At 39.3% G+C, this 22646-nt stretch overlaps 1 protein-coding gene across 2 annotated transcripts in view; it reads right to left on the minus strand.

Moving 5' to 3' along the window:
• Positions 1 to 21002, minus strand: part of cd2 (CD2 molecule) — a 33608-nt gene extending 12606 nt beyond the window's left edge. For both annotated transcript variants that reach the window (XM_084347048.1, XM_084347047.1), the window contains exons 1-2: positions 20637 to 21002; positions 4181 to 4268 (exon numbers count right to left, since the gene is read on the minus strand). In XM_084347048.1, coding sequence (XP_084203174.1) covers positions 4181 to 4262 — 82 coding nt within the window. In that variant the 5' untranslated portion in view covers positions 4263 to 4268; positions 20637 to 21002. The remainder of the gene's footprint in view (positions 1 to 4180; positions 4269 to 20636) is intronic.
• Positions 21003 to 22646: the final 1644 nt, after the last annotated feature.

Consider the following 22646-nt stretch of genomic DNA (forward strand, 5'->3'; position numbering starts at 1 on the left):
AATCCTTCGGTTTTTTCGACCAAAGCATGTTACATCAAGGACCCATGTCAACAAGCAGAAATGAGCATAATATGTCACCTTTAACATCCAGCTTCATTCTAATGAACTAAAGCTGAAGATTAGACAGTCTTACAATCATTCAGCAAAAATCTTTTTGGTAAATATAAAAAAATTTGTATTTTATTTGGTTCCTGTTTCATAAATTATGAAAAATGTAAAACTGATATTGTAACGTTTTCTATAATAAAGTGCTGTTGAAATGTACTCACATTTTAAGAAACGGCTCAAATATTTGATCTGCAATCACAGAACATAGCTTTAGTTTCCTTTTCTGTGAAGTCAACCCACAGGAAATTAATGGTGACATGAGTCATAATCTGATGAGGTAGAACATGAATATTTTTCCATATGATAATAAAAAACATGCTGCTGGTTTAAGATATTCGTTATAACGCATTTGAGTCACTAGTCAATATAGGGTTTAAGTAAGCACTTCAGTGGCAGGACTGTGGAAGTCCTATGATCAGCCCACTAACCCCTTTAGTGAAATCATCCCCAAGCAACCCTTCTGTTTTCACCTTAAAGCTGCTGTATGATTTAATCAAAATAAGTGTAGCTCTGTTTATATGTCTTTCTGGAGTCCACTTGGAGGACAAATCCCACGTGTATTCTGAAGCTTGTTGTAGCGTATTGTAAGCGTATTGGTGACTCTAGTGGACCCTTGCACACACATAATGTTTAGTTTCTAGCTTTAGATCAACCCTACCACCTTGTTTCCACAGAGCTCCGTATGCTCATGCGAGACAACCCGAAGTGCATTTAGTTCTATTCCTCTGCCATATGTTTGCAAAGCCCTAACTCCTTCCCTTTGTTTTCTCACCTCAGGGTGACTCAGAATGTTGAAACATGTTAACGTTTACAGTTGACTTTAGACTGACTGTAAGCACTGTGTGCCGCAGGAAGTTGGCATTAAACAAATTAGCTAACTGATGATCAACGTATTTATAAATGTTTTCTCAATGAAAGGTTAGACAGCTTATTTATATTGGCAGCATGCTAGCTGTGTCACCCCTAGATTCTACCAGATACGTGTCCGGTCCAGCTCCGCTCCGTCACGGCTCCGCCACGGCAGCGGAGCTGATATGTTTCACTAGTCTGTGTGTTAACGTCCACTGGCTCAGCTGCGTATCTGCTCTGTCCCAGCTCCGGCAGCCCGGACCCTTCCGGAGCAGATATGCAGGGGGCTTCTATTTCTGCTGGATGCCACAGCACGACGCAGCAATTCAGCCAAATTCAGCACAGAGCAGACAGGAAGTCATACACCGAAACAACAACATAGCATCCGGCTAATTTTCATAATAAAACACTCCGTGTTGATGCCAGCCAAAAAATCTCAAAAAAGAGACAAATACAAGCACTTCTTCTAATCCTTCGGTTGGGAACACTTTGTGTTGTTGTGTTTAAAACATATACCTATAACTGTGGTCACGTGTGGTTATGTAATTATTGTGGGAACTCCTCAGTCTTGCAACTGCAGCTGTCCAGCGGTGCTGCTCTGTGCCAGACTCTTAACGCAACCAGTGGAGGTTGCCGGACAACGGACGACAGAGCAAAACCGTACCAGAGCTGGAACGCAACGCACATGCATCCAATGGAATCTATGGGTAACAAAGCATTACTGGTCCAGTTTGTCTCCATGATGCTCCATGCACATATAAAAAGAAAATTAGCCTGCATGTATGTGGTGGTGCTTTCATCAAGCCCCCAGGAAGAGCATCAGGCTTAGAAGCCAACTGTTGCAGTGGCCAAACCGTGCAATTGCAATGTCATGTGATGCACTGTGGCCCAAAAATCCTTTTTTTATGAAAGAAGCATCTGTAAAACGCTGGATACATTTTTTTGAGCACCACAATGATTTGACTGTCATAACTAGATCCATTCGGTCCAATAAAATCTGTGCGCACGCTCTATGGGCCCCACAACACGGAAGATCCAGATCAACTTTTTTAGGTTTCATGCTCTACTGAGCAGCTTTCATCTCGCATCTCCAATGCTGTATCCAGATTTTCCTTGTGAAAGAAATTTACCAAATGTTTTTCCTTGTTTTGTATACTAAGAGCATACATCCATTATTATGAAGACAAACTGTTTGGAAGTAAGGCAGTATACTCCCATGGACATGTAGCAGTTCTATTTTTACTACTTTCTGGAGTCCACTTGGAGGACACGTTCCACACATGTGCACACGTATTCCGTAGCTTGTTGTAGGTTATGCAGACTGTCACAACAAGTAGCCGGTGTGTGCCCACCCTCTGATGACAATATTTCGGCTATGCGGACCCTTGTGGACCGTCGCACATTTGTAGATGCAGAAAGTATAATTTCAGTTCATCAACATAATGTGGAACATTTTAACGTGTATGTTTGTGACAAATGAAGCATGATCACCATGTTTGAGGTCTAGGCAACTCACAGAATTTAGTTAGTTAGGTATAGATCAAAGTCTTTAAGTACTGAAAAAGTCAAAAGTTACACAGCTGGGTCACAGATTACTTACTTGATATTTAACCATAACCACAGTCTTCCAGAACCTCACCCCAGAATGTTTTTATAGCATAAACCTCACCACAACATGAAAACCTCATATCACAAGTGTGAACTTTGACTAATTGTTATTGTATCAACTCCTTCTTTGTGATACTTTATCTGAATAACACATGGAGCAGTGTACAAGCTTAAATCATCAAAACTCAAAACAGTTAGACACTGTGTATGGTTGTTTTTTTTCCAACTGTGACATCAAACTGAGAGGAAGTTAAATGATTTAATTTTTGTTTCATTACGTCTTCAAGCTGGTGAAGTGGAAAGAAGCAACAACTTCATACTTCAAAATTCAAATGAAGGCAGCTCTATTACACAGATAAGGTAATAAAGTCATGATCAGGATTTGATATCTTAAAATAATGAGAAGATTACACCTCTGTCTCTTATTTTAATCTTGAAAACCACAGAACAAATTCCAGGAACTAACAGTCAGACATGTGAAGGCGTTGCACACAGCACAACTTCACGCCTCCAGCTGTAACTGTAGTCCATAAACCATGCTATTTAAAAATCAGACAAAAACATCTTCAAAGTCAGCCACACCTAAAACTGCTTTTTGATCAATACAATTAATAATGTGTTTAGTTGAACACTTACTAATGTTACTCAAATTAATGAAAAATGATTTGACAATTTAATTATTTTGATCGGCAACAGATCAGACATACAGATCATCCAGCAACTCTTCATGTGAAACTTTTTGAAACGCATTTGTTATGTATTTGACCAATGTTTTTACATAGGAGAGAGTAAAATAAAAAAGATTTTCCTTTTTCAGAAAGTGCTTGGGATAGTTTGAGGTTTTCTGGCCTCAACGTTTTATATGTATTTGGAAGGCAAAAGTATTTAGTTAAATTATTATCTATATTTTCTGTCACCGTTTTGTTTCACTCAGGACACGACTGTCTCAAACATTATTCGCTGCATTATTTCTGGTAAATTCATGTTTTATTTCTTTCTTATTAGTTCAGTCGTTGCTTTCTGTTTTGTCATCTCTAACCTCATTTCAGACTGATGCTACCACGTCAGCAGTGTGTTTCTGCTGCTGCCAGTATTCCTTCATCTTTTGTCTAACCCTCATGTTTCTGGCAGGGGTTTCAATTAGCATTCATCAACTTTTCCACAGTAACAGAAAAGGGATGTATACAGAAAAATACAGAAAAGCCATTTTCACCCTATTATACCACACACACACACACACACACACACACACCAGCAAGTTTTCAAGAATTCTTGCCAGTAAATTAGTTACATTTAAAGATGTCGACATATATATCACGTTTAAAAAAATAACTACGGCATGCGCTGGGAAATGACTGGCAGCAGAACCAACATCCAGAGTTAAAGAAGCTCACTGACTCATGTGAGAGTATGGTAGAATTTAAATAAGCACTGAAGGGTTCAGAGTTTCATGACATGACATGATTTTTGTTTAAAAGAAGTTTTTGCTTTTTTGATAATAAATGTTTAATATAATAAAACAAATATTTATTTCAACTGGTTCCAAGTCAAACTGAAATCCTCAAGTTATATGTGAGTACTTGATGAGAGTGAGGAATGTTTAATGTTACAGTACCTGTAGAGGCAACGGAGGAGCAGCAGAGCAGGAGCACAGCGATGGTGGAGACGGCAGCCATCTTCACCACCATCCTCGTCATGTTCAGCTGAAAAGAACAGCCACTTTCCATTATCAGGGTTATTTCCTGTTGCAACAGCTAAATCATGACTTATATGTCTCTCTCTCTCTCTCTGTGTGTGTGTGTGTGTGTGTGTGTGTGTGGTTTCCAAAGGAAGTGATCCAAGAGGCCCTATCTATGTTCATTGTCACAGAACAAAACAAGCAAAGCTAATGTCATATTTACAGCAAACAGAGTGAAGATACAAGAGTCTAGGTCACTTTAAATCTAAAATGTAAGTGAGTGCTCAGTGAAAACTATTTGTTTTGTGTTTGTATTGGGTTTACATTGTATTCTGATTATCTTTAACTGGAGGTAACAGCAATAAAAAAAACCCCATGGTGATGGCATGTTTATGTATGAAGGAGTTAGACACATTCATTTCGTTATGGAACCCTGTGTTCTATAATGAAAAATAAGTCAGCTTGAACCTACATGGAGCTCTGGAATCAACATCAGGAAGGAAAATGGTATCTTTACATCTCCATTTATGATTTAAGTTTTTTTGGAGCTGGCTGACCTAAAACTATTACAGGAAGTGGTTTCCAACTGACTTACAAATCACAATTTTATCAATTTCATACAACTAAAACCAGGGAACCATTCATGTAGTTAGGACCGTCTAAGATTGGTTCAAATGTGCATTTTACTCAGCTGAATGCAATTTAAATGTTCCTCTCAAAGCGTCAAAACATCAAAGAGAATTATCACACCCCCATGAGCTTACAACCTTGAACAATTTTAAAAATCTATTTCAGGAAAGGTTTTATCTTTCTGAAACAGTAGTCACTTTGCTCAACTGTGATGACTCAAGGGCTCTATTTTAAAATTCTTAACATTTTGTTCTTGCAGAAAAGTTAAAAGTTTCCTGAATAATTAGTAAAGATAGGTGGTTTGCCCTTGTTTTCTGAGTGTGTTGCTACATGAATGCAGGGGAAATGTGTAGACCTACATGTAGCTTGTGGTTTCTCATCACAAACATGATCACTGAGCCAACATAGCTCTGTATTTCACAAGACAAGTCGTTTTAAAATGTCATGGTATTGTAAAAGTCTTGGAGTCGACACTAAAGATCGAAGGTGAAGATGTAAATATTTGAAAACAGCTCACAAATACAGTCCATAGTTTAATATGTAACCAGTATACAACAGCTTAGAGGTTTACTGCAACGATGAACACGCAAATCTTGACAAGACAAGCAAGCACAGGTTCCATGAAGAGGGGCTCAGTGTTCTGGTACAGGTGGGCAGGTAAGCAGGCAGACAGGTACAGGTCGTTCAAAAGGGAAAATAAATGGCATCTAAAATGTCCAACCTCCTACTAGAAAAGGAACATTGGAAGACAAACCAGTGAGGAGATGAGTCTTCATGTTCGGTGTGATGATGAACCACTGTAGTCTCATTAACCACTTGTTAGCAACCGCCTCTTTAAAGACATGTCAACGAATTAGAATGTGACTGTAAATGACTCACGTATTTTACGTTGTAGAACAAAATGTAAAAATCTCTTAAGCTTGTGTTAGGCATTGAACTGAAGAAACGCATTGACTTTAAGATAAGAGAACTGGAAGTGTGAAACCGCTAACTTGACTCCGGCTTTTAGGACTCATTCCAGTAGCATTCTATAACGTGTTTTAATAGTTTTTGGACATTGAGGAAATACAATGTGTCAGGCTTTCTAAGTAAGATTCATTTAATTTTGTTTAAAATATTCAGAATTGAACTAAATGTAGCAACATCATCTGAAGAAATAACCCTCATTTAGATATTTTCTTATTCATAAACAAGTGATCTCTGAGTAGGAGGAGATCAGAACATGAGACAGGAAGTGTACCTCTGGACTGAGACTGGCACTCTCTGGTCTCTATGATGGTTCACATCCTCCAGCAGTGATATTCTGCTTTCAGGTTTGGTTTTACTACCTTGTACTAGTTCCGTATTGTCCTGTAGATGTGTGACTTTCTATGTGTGTATATGACATGTATATGCCAACACAAACAACACAAATATGACATGTAAATGGATGTATTTGTAATGTTACTGTTAATGGGATTAATGAGAGCAGAGTTTGCAGCCCTGATCACCAAAACAATGATTTAAGAAAGGCTAAAGAGATTCGTAGAGCTAAACTGTAGGATTGATGATAATTCTCTGTGGGTTTGTCAGTGAGTGTCCCCTTGAAAAGTCAATTTTATATAAGTACCTTTTAAAAATACAGATTATAATGTCTCTTCATAAGGTCCTGTTCAGACCTGGTATCAACATCTATTCTGAGTGATCCGATCACAGGTGGACAGCGTTGAATACAGGTCTGAACGCTTTCAAGAACCACTGAAGACACATTTGAGATCCCATCACTCAGACATCATTCAGAGGTGGTCTGGACCACATGTAACCACATTCTTTTAGCAGTATGAACGTTCATGTGTTCTGGACCACACTGAAGGACAGCCCATTCAACTGAAGTCCTCCGTGAAACAAGAAGAAGAAGAAGACAAAGAAGAAGAAGAAAAAGAAGACAACAAAAAAGAAGAAGACACATCAACAGGCAGAATGGATCACACTCTGTCTGATCTCGATGTACCTCACTGTGATGTAAATGTCATGTTTGGGCTGTGTTAACCTGTCAATGTTGGCAGCAGATGTTTGTGAACACACTGTCTGTTTAAACCACAACATCACCAGACTCCCTAAACAAATGTAGAGTTAAGAGTTGATCATGAGGAGAAACATAACAAACTTAGTGAAGAGTGGGAGCCTCTCTCCCCATCAGCATCCTCAGGACCTTCTATAGTGGTGTGGTGGAGAGCGTTCTGACATATTGTATCTCGACATTGGAACTCCAGCTGCAGTATGTCAGACAAAAAAGCCCTGCAGAGAATAGTTAGAGGAGCTGAGAGGGTCATCGGAGTTCCCCCCCCCTCTGTCCAAGAACTCTTCCTAAGCCACTGCAGGAGCAGGGCACTGAACATCGTCAGGGACCCCTCCCATCCTCTCCACACATTCTTTGAACTGCTCCCATCAGGAAATCGATTTCGGAGTCTAAAAGGCCGAACAAACAGACTAATCAACGGCTCCCTTCCACAAGCTGTTAGATGAACTGCTGATCTGGAGCATGCGCACTACTGCACTTCATGAGCCTTAGTCATACACTGAAAAAAGGGGAAATGGCTGATTGTTCAATGTACAAAAATTCAATTTGAATATAGGACACAATTAATTTATGTTCCTCTTCTGAATGTATGTCAATCTTGTAGAATTCTTATAATTTTGAGAGATTTAAACTGCAATATTTATTTATGTTAAGAATGAATGACTTAATCATGTTTGATTTTGAAGCTCCGCCCACTTGGGGAAAATCCCCAGGAGAGAAACTGTGAGAACAGGACGGTCCGCCATTTTCTCACTCCTGTTGCGCATCTCATCAGTATTGGAGAACTTAGAGAGCTTTCTACAAGTCAAGGTAATTAAAGCTAATTAAATGTTTAAAATGTTTAACCAAGATGAGGTTTTTAATCTACCAGTATGCTAAGGTTTAGCTAGCTGACAATTAGCTACTCTCTAACGTTAGTGATAGCTTTGCAAACGACCGTGGATATAATTGTGTGTGTTAATATAGCGTTATGTCATAATGTGTGCATATCGTCTCTGTTGTATGGAAATTTACACAACAAGTCTAACGTTACTAACATTAGTTATCTGGTATTCAGGGGGCTATTGGTGCAGGGCCAGCTTAATGTTAATTTGGTGGGGGGAGGGGTGATTTTCACTTGGCGCATTAACGTTAGCTTGGCACAATGTGGAAATGTTAACGTCGTCATACATGATGATGATAACCTTAAGTATATTTCTTAAAATAATTAAATATAGACTCAATTAACGAATTCAGTAGCACTAAATGGGGTTATGTTAAAATTACGTTAGTAAAGATGGCGGCAAAAGTTTACTGCAGTTTAGCCACAACAGAGAGTCTCACAGCAGATGTGCTTGTAAATAATGTTAGGTCAACAAAACTAAACGTCTGTCAATAAAAACATTTACATAAAGTGCTAATCTGACTCTAAAAATAATAACGTGGTTAATAAACAAGTCACAACAAGGACACAGGCATGTTTAGAGTTGTTGGAAAGTTTATCTGATGACTTTAGGCGGATGCAGGCTAGCACTTCACATTGACTACCAGTTTTTGAGCTAACCTTAAGATAATTAGCAGTGGGTGAGCTCTGCCTTTGTGTTTTTCTTTATTGTGCCACTTTTGTTCCACCATGATGCACTCATTTTGACTTGTGTTATAAATCAAGCACACACCTTTGCTCTTCAGCGTTGAGCTATCTCCCCTTCCTAAAAGCCCAAATTATCTCTAAATCAGGCTGTGTCACATGTAGCTCAGCTCCTATGAAGATGACCGAAAGAGAGCCTCAAGCAATAAGTAAGGTAAAACCAATTCAGCCGTTCAGAGGGTATCATCACAGGTGCTCACAGCAAGCACACGTACACACTAGGGCTTTGACATTTGCCCAAAAAATCATATTCGAACTTCGTTTGTTTATTAATATTAATATTCGAATATATTTGAATATTTATTGATAATATTTTGATCATTAAATGCCTCCAGTAAGACCTATATTGGTATCAAAAGGAAGTCGTTTTTCTGTTGTTCTATGTTCTGTCCACCAGAGGGCATTGTATAAATCAATAGACAGAAAAACAGTCAAGTTTGGGAGTTTAGGAGTGGTAGATAAGTTCAGTCTTACATATTTTACAAATAACTTTGTCCTTTCTCGTTATTTTTCCTTGTTTCAGGAAACCAAAGAAGCGCCACATATTACTCCTTAAATTTTCCGGTGTGTATAGTTCTCCCTCCGCACTCGCAGCCTTTTGCTCCGCCATTGTTTTTCTGTGAAAAAGTGTAAACAGGCATCAGGCGCTAACGACGTGATAACGTCATCAGTACAGAAGCCCCAGGTGATCAATGCTCATGAGCTCGCGTTTCACAAAACAGGCTGAAAAAAGCCTCGAATCTGGATTGAAAACTATGTTTTCAGGCAAACACATTTACCAAAAACAATGCTTATTTTATAGGTTTGAATATTTAGAAGCTGCCCGATATTCGTTCGAATATCTTTTTTTTTTAATATTCGAATTATTTTCGAATACCGAAGTTCGATGTCAAAGCCCTAGTACACACACACAGTTAACTTTTGTCGGGGGACCAGGTATGGATAGAGCCTATGCATATGGCAGGTTGCAGTGCATGTATTGGCTCTTTATTTTTGTGTCAATTCTTACAAAGTTAGTTATTACTTGTGTAAAATAATTGTGATATCAGTTATGACCAAAATGATCTTGACTAAGTTTTTCCCTGATTGTTACTGTAAAGCTTCACCAAAGCAGTTAAAATAAAATACACATGAAACTAAAATCAACTCTTGCTTTGTAAATGTAACATCTTATAGTATTATTCAGATTTCTTTTTTGTTCTATTTAATTTTAGACTCAATTTGAATTTACTTAGGTAAGCCTTGTCCAGTCTTAATATTTTAAGAAGAAATAAGAAAGTCAGAATCGATTTTTCTTTTTTTTTTCTGTGCAGGTGTTCGTTGTTTATGTAGTGGCGACTACTGACCTCTGCTTTGCTTCGAGCACTGTTCCAAAGGCTCCGTAGTAAACGGTGATATTATTCAAATAATTTTGTTTGTTAATTTGACACATTAAAACTAGACTTTAGAGACTGTAGGAATTCCTGTGAATAACAATGTTGCTCTCAAATTAATACATTGCAAGAATGTGAACATTCTCCATTTACTTGGTCCACAATTCTAACTAAAACTAATTCTGTGTAATAAATCAGTCCTGCAATAAATCCCACAATTTGAAGTTAATATTGTTCAAAAGTTTTGATGAGGTGTTTCTAATATTAAGAGTTAACTTGCTGTCCTGAATGGGGTGTATTTAAATTTAGAACTTCTGTTCACAAAACAATTAAGTTAAACCACAAACCAGGGCTACAAGAAATGTCATTTTTTACATTTAAAGCATTTTATGTTTCATTTTTACAGCATTCTCTAAAATGACCTTTTGCATCAACACCTACACATCTCTATAGATTACACAAAACTGGACATTAGGAAGGGTTTATTGCAGGACTTTTGCGTTGCATTGTAATACTTTTAGCTAGGTGTACATAAAAAATTGGAGACTAAGTTTTTGCATTTAATTGACAGTGAAGACTAACTTTGAAGCAGTATTGATCTTTATTGTTGAGAAACCTCTATAATTATGTTTTTTCTTACATTTGTTTCTCTCTCTCTCTCTCTCTCTCTCCCTTCAGTGAATGTGGCAGTGTAAGGGGTGTTCAGCAGTTGTTGCAAGTAGGTCAGAATTACTTGACCATTACAAACTTAAACATATACATTTTGGACGAACCACCCACTATCCATGTACATATTTGAAATGTCCGTGCACATTTAAGACATGGAATGCTTTAATTGTACATCAAAGTAGAGTGCATGCCACACAAGCTAGTGATAATCAAAAAGAGTTGTCAACTTTCAGCTGTCAGCTATGTGCATGCAAGAATTTAGCCAATGAAAGAGAGTACTTTGTCATATTATCAATACTCATCTGAGGAGAAATGAAAATATCTGTTGCATGTTTGTCGGCTGTAATTTTCAAACCAGTATTTATTGTACCTTTAAGTCTCATAAGAGTCGCAAACACACACCTCACACTCTAACTGACTTTATACCAGGTATTGTGAAAACAACTACATTAGGATCACCATCGTTAGTTGATTCATTTTCTGATTCCCAGGACGAGGAGTATGTGGAAAAGGGACTTGCTAGTACATCCCTAGACTGGAAAGGTCAACAGAAGGTGCTCCCAAGTGTCATTGAGCAGCAACTTGCCACAGCCTTGTTGAAGTTGGAGTATTTAGTGCATGTGCCAGGTACAGCTATAGATGTTTTTTACAAGAACTACACTATTTGATAAGCTCAGTATCAGTACCAGTATGTAGAGATTTTTTAAGTGATATATTTGAGCATCACAACCTCCAAGCTGATGACTCTGTACTAAATGAAATCACAACCGCAGTCTGCTCAGGTAACCCAGTTTCAAGAGCATCTAAAAAAGGGGGCCCTCTTAGCACTTCATATCAATGGAAGCAATACTACAAGGAAAAAAAAAAAAAAAACAGTTACCTACATTCTTGATCATAACAAGAAACACACCTTTCAATATGTCCCACTGTTAAAATCTTTGCAGCAAATATTAAATAGTTAAGTCATTCTTGATAAAATTAGTGAAATTCATAGAGGAAAGCGTCGTGTGGAACTCGATTCTTCTTATGAATTCAGGTCCCCTGAAGATGGTTCGCATTTTAAAGAAAACAACTTTTTGAATGCTGATGAACTAAGAATATCACTGCGCCTGTATGTGGATGATTTTGAAACCTGCAATCCCTTAGGCACCTCTCGGAAGAAACACAAGCTTTGTGGTGTTTATTGGGTAGTAGGTAACCTGCCACCTGGCTCTCACTCTTCTTTATCATCTATTTAATTTGCTGTACTTTGCAAAAGTGTTGATGTAAAAAGATATGATTATGATAAAGTGTTGGAACCCTTTCTGCAAGATCTTAAAACTCTGGAGGAAGTGGTGTGTACGTCCTCTTATTAGGCACATGTGTTAAAGGTACCCTGCACTGTGTTGTAGCTGGAAACTTGGGAGCACACAGTCTTGAAGGCTTCATTGAAAGTTTTTCAGGTGATTTCTTCTGCCGGTTTTTTACAGCAAAAAGTTAAGATATAAAGTCTGAGTGTGTTGCATCCGGTGCTTTCACCCTGAGAACTAAAGAGGTGCATGCAGTTCATGTAAAAAATGCTCTTGAGAATAATACCAACTACTTTGCAGTTAAACAAGAGTGTGTTTTACCCAAAAATCTCTCTTATTTTAATGTTGTCTCTGGTTTTCCTCCCGACGTTGCTCATGATCTATTTGAGGGCATTGTGCCGGTTGAGCTGGCTTACTGCTTGTCATCAATGATATCAAAAAGGTGTTAACATTGGATGACCTGAATAAAACTATATTGTCTTTCCCCTATAAATGGTCAGACAAAACAAACAAGCCACACGTTGTACCACAGAGTTTAACGGGTCGAAAGACTATTGGAAGCAATGCCCATGAAAACTGGAGTTTGCTGAGGTTTCTCCCATTTTTAATTGGATCTCAAGTGCCTGAAAATGAGCCAACATGGCTCTTGCTGATGGATTTAAAAGATATTGTTGAGCTGGTAGTTGCTCCTGTGCATACTGATGAATCTATCTCATACCTTGAAAGCAAAGTAGTTGAGCACAGACAGAGGTACCAAGAGTTGTTACCCAGTGTCACACTCCTTCCTAAGCACCACTATCTTGAGCACTACCCTCAGTCGGTAAGGTGTTTTGGCCCTCTAGTCATACTCTTGACAATGCGATTTGAAGCCAAACAGTTTTTTTTAAGCAGACTGTAAAGCACACAAGTTGCTTTAAGAATGTACCTCTGACTTTGGCTTCAAAACATCAGCATATGATTGCTTTCCACATAAACTCACCATCGTATGGTAAATCTAGCCTTGAAGTACCCGTTGTGTCCACAGTTCCAGCTGATGTACTGAGAAAGGAAGTAGCTCAGGCTATTACATCAAAATACCCCAACACATCTGAAGTACAACTTGCAAAGAATGCATCAAGTAGTGGCATAGCCTAAGCAAAAGTATGATAGTTGCATATGGATCAACAAGTGGATTTCCAGAGTTTGCTGAAATCGTTCAAATGTGTGTTATAAATGAGGAGTTGTTCCTCATTGTGAATGTGCTGTGTGGGTGGTACAGTGAACACTACAGAGCCTTTGAGCTAAGCTTGTCACCATCAAGAGAAACAAAGCTTGTGGCACTCAGTGAGCTCACTGACACATATCCATTGGCTGATTATATGGTTGGTAATAGGCGTATGGTAACCTTAAAAAGACATTTCATCATTAAAGGTTGGTTAACCATTTAAATGATCATTTACATTTAAATGTGTACTTTACAGGATTTGTTGGTTGCAGTGGGTGAACACATAATTTAAAGTTACAGTAAGCAATCATATCCTCCTTGTATAAGTTTCTTCTTTTTCATCCTCTTGTATTAGTTTTATTTGTTGTCTTCTTGTATTAGTCCCTTTGTTTCCTTATATTAGGCTCTTCAATTTCTTTCTCTTGTATTAGTCTATTCCTCTTTTATTGGCAATTTTTTATTTATTTTTTAAAATCTGGCTGAGTGATATGAAAATGAGAAACCCAACATCACATGTAATCAATTTGTATTAAAGAAAGATGTGTCTTAATGTAAGAGAATTAGCAACCTTTTAAAGATTTTAATCTTTTTTTATTTTTATCCTTTTCACAGACTGAGACGTAGAAGGATGACTTCCCCAACCATTCTCAAAGTAATCCTGGGTGATGGCAGTAGCCAAAGGTTGACTTCAGAGAATGGAATTCCTGGATCAGTTAATGAACTTGTTACTGAGGTGCAAAGACAATGTGGCCCAACATTTTGGCCCAGCATCTTCTGTATTCCTCAGTTTAGCTATGATGCAGAACTGAAACTTGCAGCATACAGGGAAGATGGTACATTGCTTACTCCAAACTAAAGTCGAACATTCTTGAGGGACTGGTGCAAGAGATAGTCCAGTACAAAGTTTATGTAACTGATAACCAGTTTAACACAGTTGGACAGGCCCTCATCACTAAGCATCCTTGCTTGACTGAGAACTCACTAGATATACTGGATGGAAGGCTAGCTTGAAGAACAAACTGGCAATATACCGCACTCACTTGAGAAGGCTGGGGTGTACAGAGGTGAGGGTAAACTCTCTCAAACACAAACCAGAGGGGAAATCAAGTGCTTCTTTTGGCATCAAAAAATCCAAGCGGTCTGAAGTAACCTACTGCCCACCCTATCCTACTGGGGAATCTGATGAAAGCCTTGAAAAATTAAGAGTGGAACTTCTTTCTGATGTTAAGAAGAGGAACAACAGAGAGGTGGTTAGAATGAAAATGGAAAAGACATTTGCATATAGGAGATATGAAGTGGTTCGAGACACACCCATGATACAAGACTTCAAGGCAAAATGGCCAGCGCTGTTTGAAGGAAGTGAGGTATGTGGTCTAAAACATAAGCTTAGTACATGGTTTTGTAATCCAGATGTATTTGGATTGAATATGTTGATAATGTAGTGTGAAATATGTGGAAACAATCTTGGGCCTGAGCATTTTTCAGTTTTTGCTTTTTTGTTTTTTTCACATTTTGTCGTTTGCATACTTTTTATTGCTACCTGGTTCATGTCCCATCACTCAAGTTCAATGTGGTCGTGTTTTCCTCAGTGTTTTGGCTAAGCATGCAAAAAAAATATTGAAAATTTGACAGAAAGATGACTCTTAATTGGTACTGTTGAGTGGGGTAAATGATATGCAAAACAAGTCTAATTATAAGATCAGAATCAAAATTAAGTGATAAGATGATCAGTCGTGGAATTAGTCTACAAGTCTCTAACTTTAGGTCACTAATCTGTGGTTACTTGGTATCAAATTTATATTTAATGCATACCTTTCCAAATTAGTGGACTGCTCTGCAGTATTTTTGTGTCTGTTGTTATTTTCAGGTAAATGCAGAATTCAAGCGCATTACCACTATTCCCCTGCAAGCGTGAGCGTTTTTTGTTGTTGTTTTTTTTTAATGTGACGTCTCGTCAGAGAGAAAGTAGAGGTCCCTCACGCCGCGTGCAGCTGCAGCGTAAAGTGCCCTCCCCCAAGAGCACCTGCGGTTGCTGTGAGTGACGAACAGGCAGCTCTGCAGGCAGTATGATGGCTGAAGGAGGTGAGCCCCCCAAACTTTTCCCCTGTCTAAAAGGACCAAGTCGGCTGTATGAGAATTCTTCGGCTACCGTAAAAAGCCAGACGGCCACGGCTCGGAGGAAGAAGGTCGCCTGTGCAAAACGTGCTTGCGGACAGTGGCAGCCCGAGGAGGCAATACATCGAATATGATAGCACATCTACGGGAGCACCACCCGTTGCTGTATGCTAAATTCAAGGTAAAGTTAATGTTGTCTTGAAATGAACGAGCGTATAAGCGTCTGACATTAGTGAAATGAGCTTGTTACTGAGGCAGATGGTAGTTACCATATCTTAACTTTTCTATATCTCTGATAGTAACTTTTTTTTTTTACTGACACAGATATGATAACTAGCATGCTAAGATAGATCCATCTTAGCATGCTAGTTACCATATATGCCTCAGTAACAAAAAAAAAATGTATCCATAACTTTTTTTCTTTCATCAATCTTTATTGCTAAGATGGATAACATCAGCTAGTTTCTCTAACATGAGGTGAAGAAGAGAAGCACATGTGTAATGTTTTTTCCTTTAAAATACAGACATTCAAAATACACATTTTAGAGCTGTAATCATAATACCGTGAAACCGTGATATTCTTGCCTAAGGTTATCATACCGTCAGAATCTCATACCGGCCCCATGCCTGGTGATGATGTTGATGCACATCGTACATGCATTATCAAAGGACTTAAATGAGGACCTTACAAATCTAGTGAGAGTACAGTATGTGGTGGGTATAATTAATAGGTATCAGTATTTTATTCTAAACCTTTCTTTAAACTTTAAGTACTTCAAATTACATAAAACTGCTATCCAACTTGTCAGATATCAAGATTGTAGCAATCTTGAAGATTGTAGCAATCTTGAATGCATCTGCAACTGTTTTGATATTTGGTTAATTGATTCTTCATACAATAATGTTGAACATTCTGTGCACCCAGCTTCTCAAATCTACAATAATTATGCTTTACTTTTGTGGGGTCTTTTTTAATATACAGTACAGACCAAAAGTTTGGACACACCTTCTCATTCAATGAGTTTCCTTTCTTTTCATGACTATTGACATTGTAGATTCACACTGAAGGCATCAAAACTATGAATTAACACATGTGGAAATATGTACTTAACAAAAAAGTGTAAAACAACTGAAAATACGCCTTATATTCTAGTTTCTTCAAAGTAGCCATCTTTTGCTCTGATTACTGCTTTGCACACACTCTGCATTCTCTTGATGAGCTTCAAGAGGTAGTCACCTGAAATGGTTTTCACTTCACAGGTGTGCCCTGTCAGGTTTAATAAGTGGGATTTCTTGCCTTATAAATGGGGTTGGGACCATCAGTTGTGTTGTGCAGAAGTCAGGTGGATACACAGCTGATAGTCCTACTGAATAGACTGTTAGAATTTGTATTATGGCAAGAAAAAAGCAGCTAAGTAAAGAAAAACGAGTGGCCATCATTACTTTAAGAAATGAAGGTCAGTCAGTCCGAAAAATTGGGAAAACTTTGAAAGTGTCCCCAAGTGCAGTCGCAAAAACCATCAAGCGCTACAAAGAAACTGGCTCACATGAGGACCGCCCCAGGAAAGGAAGACCAAGAGTCACCTCTGCTGCGGAGGATAAGTTCATCCGAGTCACCAGCCTCAGAAATCGCAGGTTAACAGCAGCTCAGATTAGAGACCAGGTCAATGCCACACAGAGTTCTAGCAGCAGACACATCTCTAGAACAACTGTTAAGAGGAGACTGTGTGAATCAGGCCTTCATGGTAGAATAGCTGCTAGGAAACCACTGCTAAGGACAGGCAACAAGCAGAAGAGACTTGTTTGGGCTAAAGAACACAAGGAATGGACATTAGACCAGTGGAAATCTGTGCTTTGGTCTGATGAGTCCAAATTTGAGATCTTTGGTTCCAACCACCGTGTCTTTGTGCGACGCAGAAAAGCTGAACGGATGGACTCTACATGCCTGGTTCCCACCGTGAAGCATGGAGGAGGAGGTGTGATGGTGTGGGGGTGCTTTGCTGGTGACACTGTTGGGGATTTATTCAAAATTGAAGGCATACTGAACCAGCATGGCTACCACAGCATCTTGCAGCGGCATGCTATTCCATCCGGTTTGCGTTTAGTTGGACCATCATTTATTTTTCAACAGGACAATGACCCCAAACACACCTCCAGGCTGTGTAAGGACTATCTGACCAAGAAGGAGAGTGATGGGGTGCTGCGCCAGATGACCTGGCCTCCACAGTCACCGGACCTGAACCCAATCGAGATGGTTTGGGGTGAGCTGGACCGCAGAGTGAAGGCAAAAGGGCCAACAAGTGCTAAGCATCTCTGGGAACGCCTTCAAGACTGTTGGAAGACCATTTCAGGTGACTACCTCTTGAAGCTCATCAAGAGAATGCCAAGAGTGTGCGAAGCAGTAATCAAAGCAAAAGGTGGCTACTTTGAAGAACCTAGAATATAAGACATATTTTCAGTTGTTTCACACTTTTTTGTTAAGTATATAATTCCACGTGTTAATTCATAGTTTTGATGCCTTCAGTGTGAATCTACAATTTTCATAGTCATGAAAATAAAGAAAACTCTTTGAATGAGATGGTGTGTCCAAACTTTTGGTCTGTACTGTATATAGTAGTAATATGTAATAAGAGTATACATACCCAACACAAAAATATAAAGATCACCTCAGTTTTCTTGAGCTGCAGTCTTCATTACCTCAGAGCTCTATGGCAACCATTGAGCACTGTTTACCACTTTATCCAACAAAAACAGATGTGCGGTGGCACCCCTAAATCATCATGTATTGGAAAAATATTTTGCATGTGTTGTTTCTACATATATTGGAACACTTTTAGCACCCAGCCATATCAAAATTCAAGAATTTTGTTTTCTGATGCACCCTAACATAGCAACTGGACAGACACCATTCTAACTAAAGTACACTTTCGAAGTGCTCCAAAAAGTTGTAATGGAGTTGGATGGCAAAACACTTTCAAAGAAAGTCCAAGTTCTCAAAAACAGACTTTATCAGTGACCTGTTGTCATGTTACAGTCAGGCAGACACAAGCAGGAAGATGCGTTCATTTATGTTTTATGGGTTTTTTTGCAGTGTTTTCTAACTAATGGAGCTGCCAAATATAGCCTACTTTTTCCCCCTCTGTGAAAAAGCGGTGGGGATTTGTTTATTTCCTCATTATGGACATTGGTAAACTACTGACTTGCCTGCCTTTTGTGTTTTATTTTCCCAGTGTTGTGGCATGTGTATTGTTTTGTCTTTTAGAAATGAAACTGCGTGAAAGGATGCCAATTTTTCCTTTAAGTATGGGGATAACTTAATTTATTTTCACATGCTTTACAATTGTTTCAAACTAATGGAGCTGCAAAAAAGAGCCAACTTTTTCCCTCTGTGAAGATATGGTGGGGATGTTTTTTTGTTTATTTCCGTATTATGGACATTGGGCAAGCACTTAAAGGGGAACTACCGTTTTTTACAACCTGGACCTTATTTCTAGCATAAAATATGATGATTTACTCACCCAGATAACTTTGGTGTCATTTGGCGTCGTTCGGGCGAAAAATTCTGTCTTTGTGTAGAAACTAGGGCCCGACCGATATGGATTTTTTGGGGCCGATGCCGATATTAGGGGGAAAAAAATCTGATAACCGATTAATCGGCTGATTTTTTTTTTTTTTTATAAAGTTTTAAAATTTTATTAATTTAAGTAATATATCTACATATTTACTTATTTTTTTTGAACAAATGGCTGCTTTTGAGCCTTTCAGACACTTCTACAAAGAATTAAAGGCAGAAAAATAATTTCAAAAATAAAAAAACCTAAGTCACGTACATCATAACGTTTAAAAAAAAAAAAAAATCAGGAACACTCGATATACTGTAGGCTACTGCTCTTCACGCCGACAGGAAGACCGACTGATCATCTCAGTAATATACCACGGATTTATCATGAATCAGACTCGGACCAGAAAAGCGTTTTCAACTACTCGCCCCCTCCCCCCCTCCCTCCCTCCGCTGGTCGGTGCCTCCCCGTCTTAACTCACGTTACTCATTTTGCTCCAGTCTTATCTGGAGACATGCAGCTGCCTCAGTGAGAGAAGTAGCTAGTCAATTACGTAATGTGTACTGTTATGTTTATTCTACCGTTACTGGCACGGCTAATATGTGTAGCAAGGCTAATAGCAGATGGCTAATTCTAACTTTAGCTTGCATATTACATAGTGCTTAAATGTTAACTCGGCGTGATCGAGACCAACACTGCGGGGAACATCGTGAAGTGGGTTGAATTGAAACTTGTTGACTTATTGTTTATTTCACAAACTTGTTTATTTACTGTTGAGGCGGACCACTCTCCTCCGTGCGTCCCTGCCGCTGCCTGCTCCAGATCAGTCACTCTGCTGTGCTGTGAGGTGGTTAGTGGATAGTGGATAGTGGATGGAGTTTGTCATGAGGTCGGTGCGCCCTCTACAGGATAAATAGCCTAATGTCGGGGATCTTTTGAAATGGGGGAACATTTTCAAAGTAAAACCAAGTCTTATTCCCTGCATTTTATTTCTGAAAATATCGGCGACAATTGGCAAGTTTTGGCCGATTACCGATTAGTCTCAAACGGGCTATAATCGGCCGATTTAATCGGCTCGCCGATAAATCGGTCGGGCCCTAGTAGAAACATGGAATCTGTCCCAGTGATGGACTGGTTTATTTCATACAGAGCAGGAAGTGACACCAGATCACAAGTGGACATTCAGACAAGAAGTTGTGAACTGAGAGCTGAACACTGTGATTGGATCACTCAGAACAGATGATAATGCCCGTTCTGAACAGGTCCAAAGTCTATGTCAATGATCTCCCAGGTATAAGTGCACATTGGCACTTAATCTATAGCTTCTGAAATAGCACCATGATGATGTACATTTAGTGCATGTGCAGCCCTCTCACTCAACTCTGTTTTAGGATTTTCCTGACTACTCCTTTAATGTATCAGACTGCATGGGAACGAATTGGTGCGAGCTACTAAAAGTTATAATTTGGGATGTTTTAACATGATTAACACGCCTTGAAAATGACTCTGGATAAATTGCAGAGAGGCCTGGTTAAATTATTAATTTCAACTTTACTGCTATTGAGCATTAATTTTCCCATGCAGTTTACTTCACCCGTAATAGCCCCTAGTCAATATAGACGGCATCAGCATGAAAAAACACATTCAAACAAGAATTTAACAATAATAAACAGTTTTAATATCTTAATCTTGTGGCTCATATATTTCACCTGTCTCGAATCACCTCACATTCAGGAAATACACACACATTCAAAATGACAATATCCCGGGGTTTTTTCTTTGGAGTGTTTCAGTGTGTGTTAGTGATGGCGCGCATGCTGGAGCTCTTAAGAAAAATCCACTTGAAACCGCAGGTCAGGATACTCACACCCGGACCACGGAACAGCGATCCACTAATTTCCTCTTAAAACCCTCTTTCCAGAGGTAGCGTGACCAGAGACCCGCCCGAGGCTTGATCCTGCACCCTCTTCCGTCCTGCAGCAGCAAGCGGCGACGTCCGATCTCCAGCCTCGTCCGCGGTGTCTCCTGATCAGAAGCTGGCGATGCTAACTGCTAGCATGAGTCTCGTGGTGGTCTTCAGCTTGCGACAGCAACAAGCCCTCACATCTGAAACACCACTCGTTACACTCTCAACAAAATAATCAAACACTCGCCTAACCTCCCGGTTGATAACGTAAATAATATTGTTATACAGTCATTCGAAAGTTCTGTTCAGACTTCACTCTTTCCTCTCCTCCCGCCCCTCTAACAATCCGACAGGTTAAACCCAAACACAAAAAAATTGATTGACACCTGCTAAAACAAATGAGAACCAGATAAGAGGAACCTGAGGCGTTCGAAAGCCTTTCAAAACATAGGACATTTTGGTATCATTCGCCACATTCACTATACAATATTAACAGCAGCAATACTTTTATAGGCCCACAACAGAACAATTTACCAACTGAAATGTAATAAACCCATACACATAAACCCATCTGTTTTTTCTTTTTTGGGTTACTGTAAAAATGAACACATGACTGCAGTAAATCAAATTAGATTTATATAGCCCAAAATCACAATGACATTGCCTCAATGGGCTTTACAGTCTGTACAGTGAACAACATCCTCTGTCCTTAGACCCTCCATTCGAGTGAGGAAAAACCTGCCATGTTGATGGAAAAAAAAGACCCTTCTAACAGGGGGAAAAAAAGATGATGGAAGAAGCCACAGAGGAGGGGATCCCTCTCCCAGGACGGACAGACATGCAATAGATGTCACATGTACAAAAAAGAACAGCAAATCACAGTTTACAAGTTGCATTGACAGAATATCTGATACAAAGTATAATATATGTAAAGTATGTGGATCCAGGAGACGACTGAGCAAGACAAGGCATCGCCAAGCGGTGCCCGAGCCACACGACCTCCTGTCCACCATGGTGGCCTGGAAGAAGGCAGGACACACAGGATTATTAGTAATAGACAGAGAGATCCGAGTGAAGAGGCATCAAAATTTACAGGAATACAGATATAAGGAGATAGTGAAACAGAGGAGAGCAATGATCCAGCGGAGCCCAGGGTGTGACAATCCAGATCCGACAGTATGTGAGGCTGCAGGAGCCAGGGGAGATAGATGGTCCCAGGGGCCCGAGGTCCATCAGAAGGGAGCCTGAATGAAAAGAGAGGAGGAGGAGGAGGAGGAAGCTGTAGAGAGTGAGACAGCGACACAGCTTGCAGCTTGTGGGGACAGAAAACAAAACAAAAGTTAGAGAAATGTGATGTTAATCAGAATAAACAGATTGTTTCTCGTCGGCAGGACAATGTGACTTCTAATACTATAGGTAACTCATTGAGACTGAGACTGACCCACTGAAGAAGCTAGCAATCAAGGACTAATTGAAGGCTAACTCAAAGAAGTGAGTTTTGAGTTTTGATTTAAAGGCGTCAGTAGAGCCAGATTGTCTGATGTCAGCTGGGAGGTTATTCCAGAGGAAGGGGACCCGATAGGAGAAAGCCCTGCAGCCAGCTGACTTCTTCTTAACCCTGGGAACCTTCAGGAGCAATGAATTTTGAGAGCGTAATGCACTAGTTGGAGTATACGGTATAATAAGATCGGACATTACGACGGGGCAAGGCCGTGTACAGTTTTACATTTGATACACTGACAAACAAAGATTCATTGATGCTCTCAAACTGTCCACAGGGTGGCACTATTACATTTCATGTGCATATTGTTTAATGTGTTACTGATATACAACAACAATGTCCAAATACATTAGTGTAGGCCTGCCAGTAGCTGCATGAACCACAATTAAACAATATCCTCCCTTTATGAGTAATTAGTATTTTGCGAGTTAAATGAATATCATTTGATGGAATAGTTTGACAGTACTGAT

The sequence above is a fragment of the Pagrus pagrus genome (assembly GCF_965226575.1).
Source record: "Pagrus pagrus genome assembly, chromosome: 24".
Taxonomy (NCBI): Eukaryota; Metazoa; Chordata; class Actinopteri; order Spariformes; family Sparidae; genus Pagrus; species Pagrus pagrus.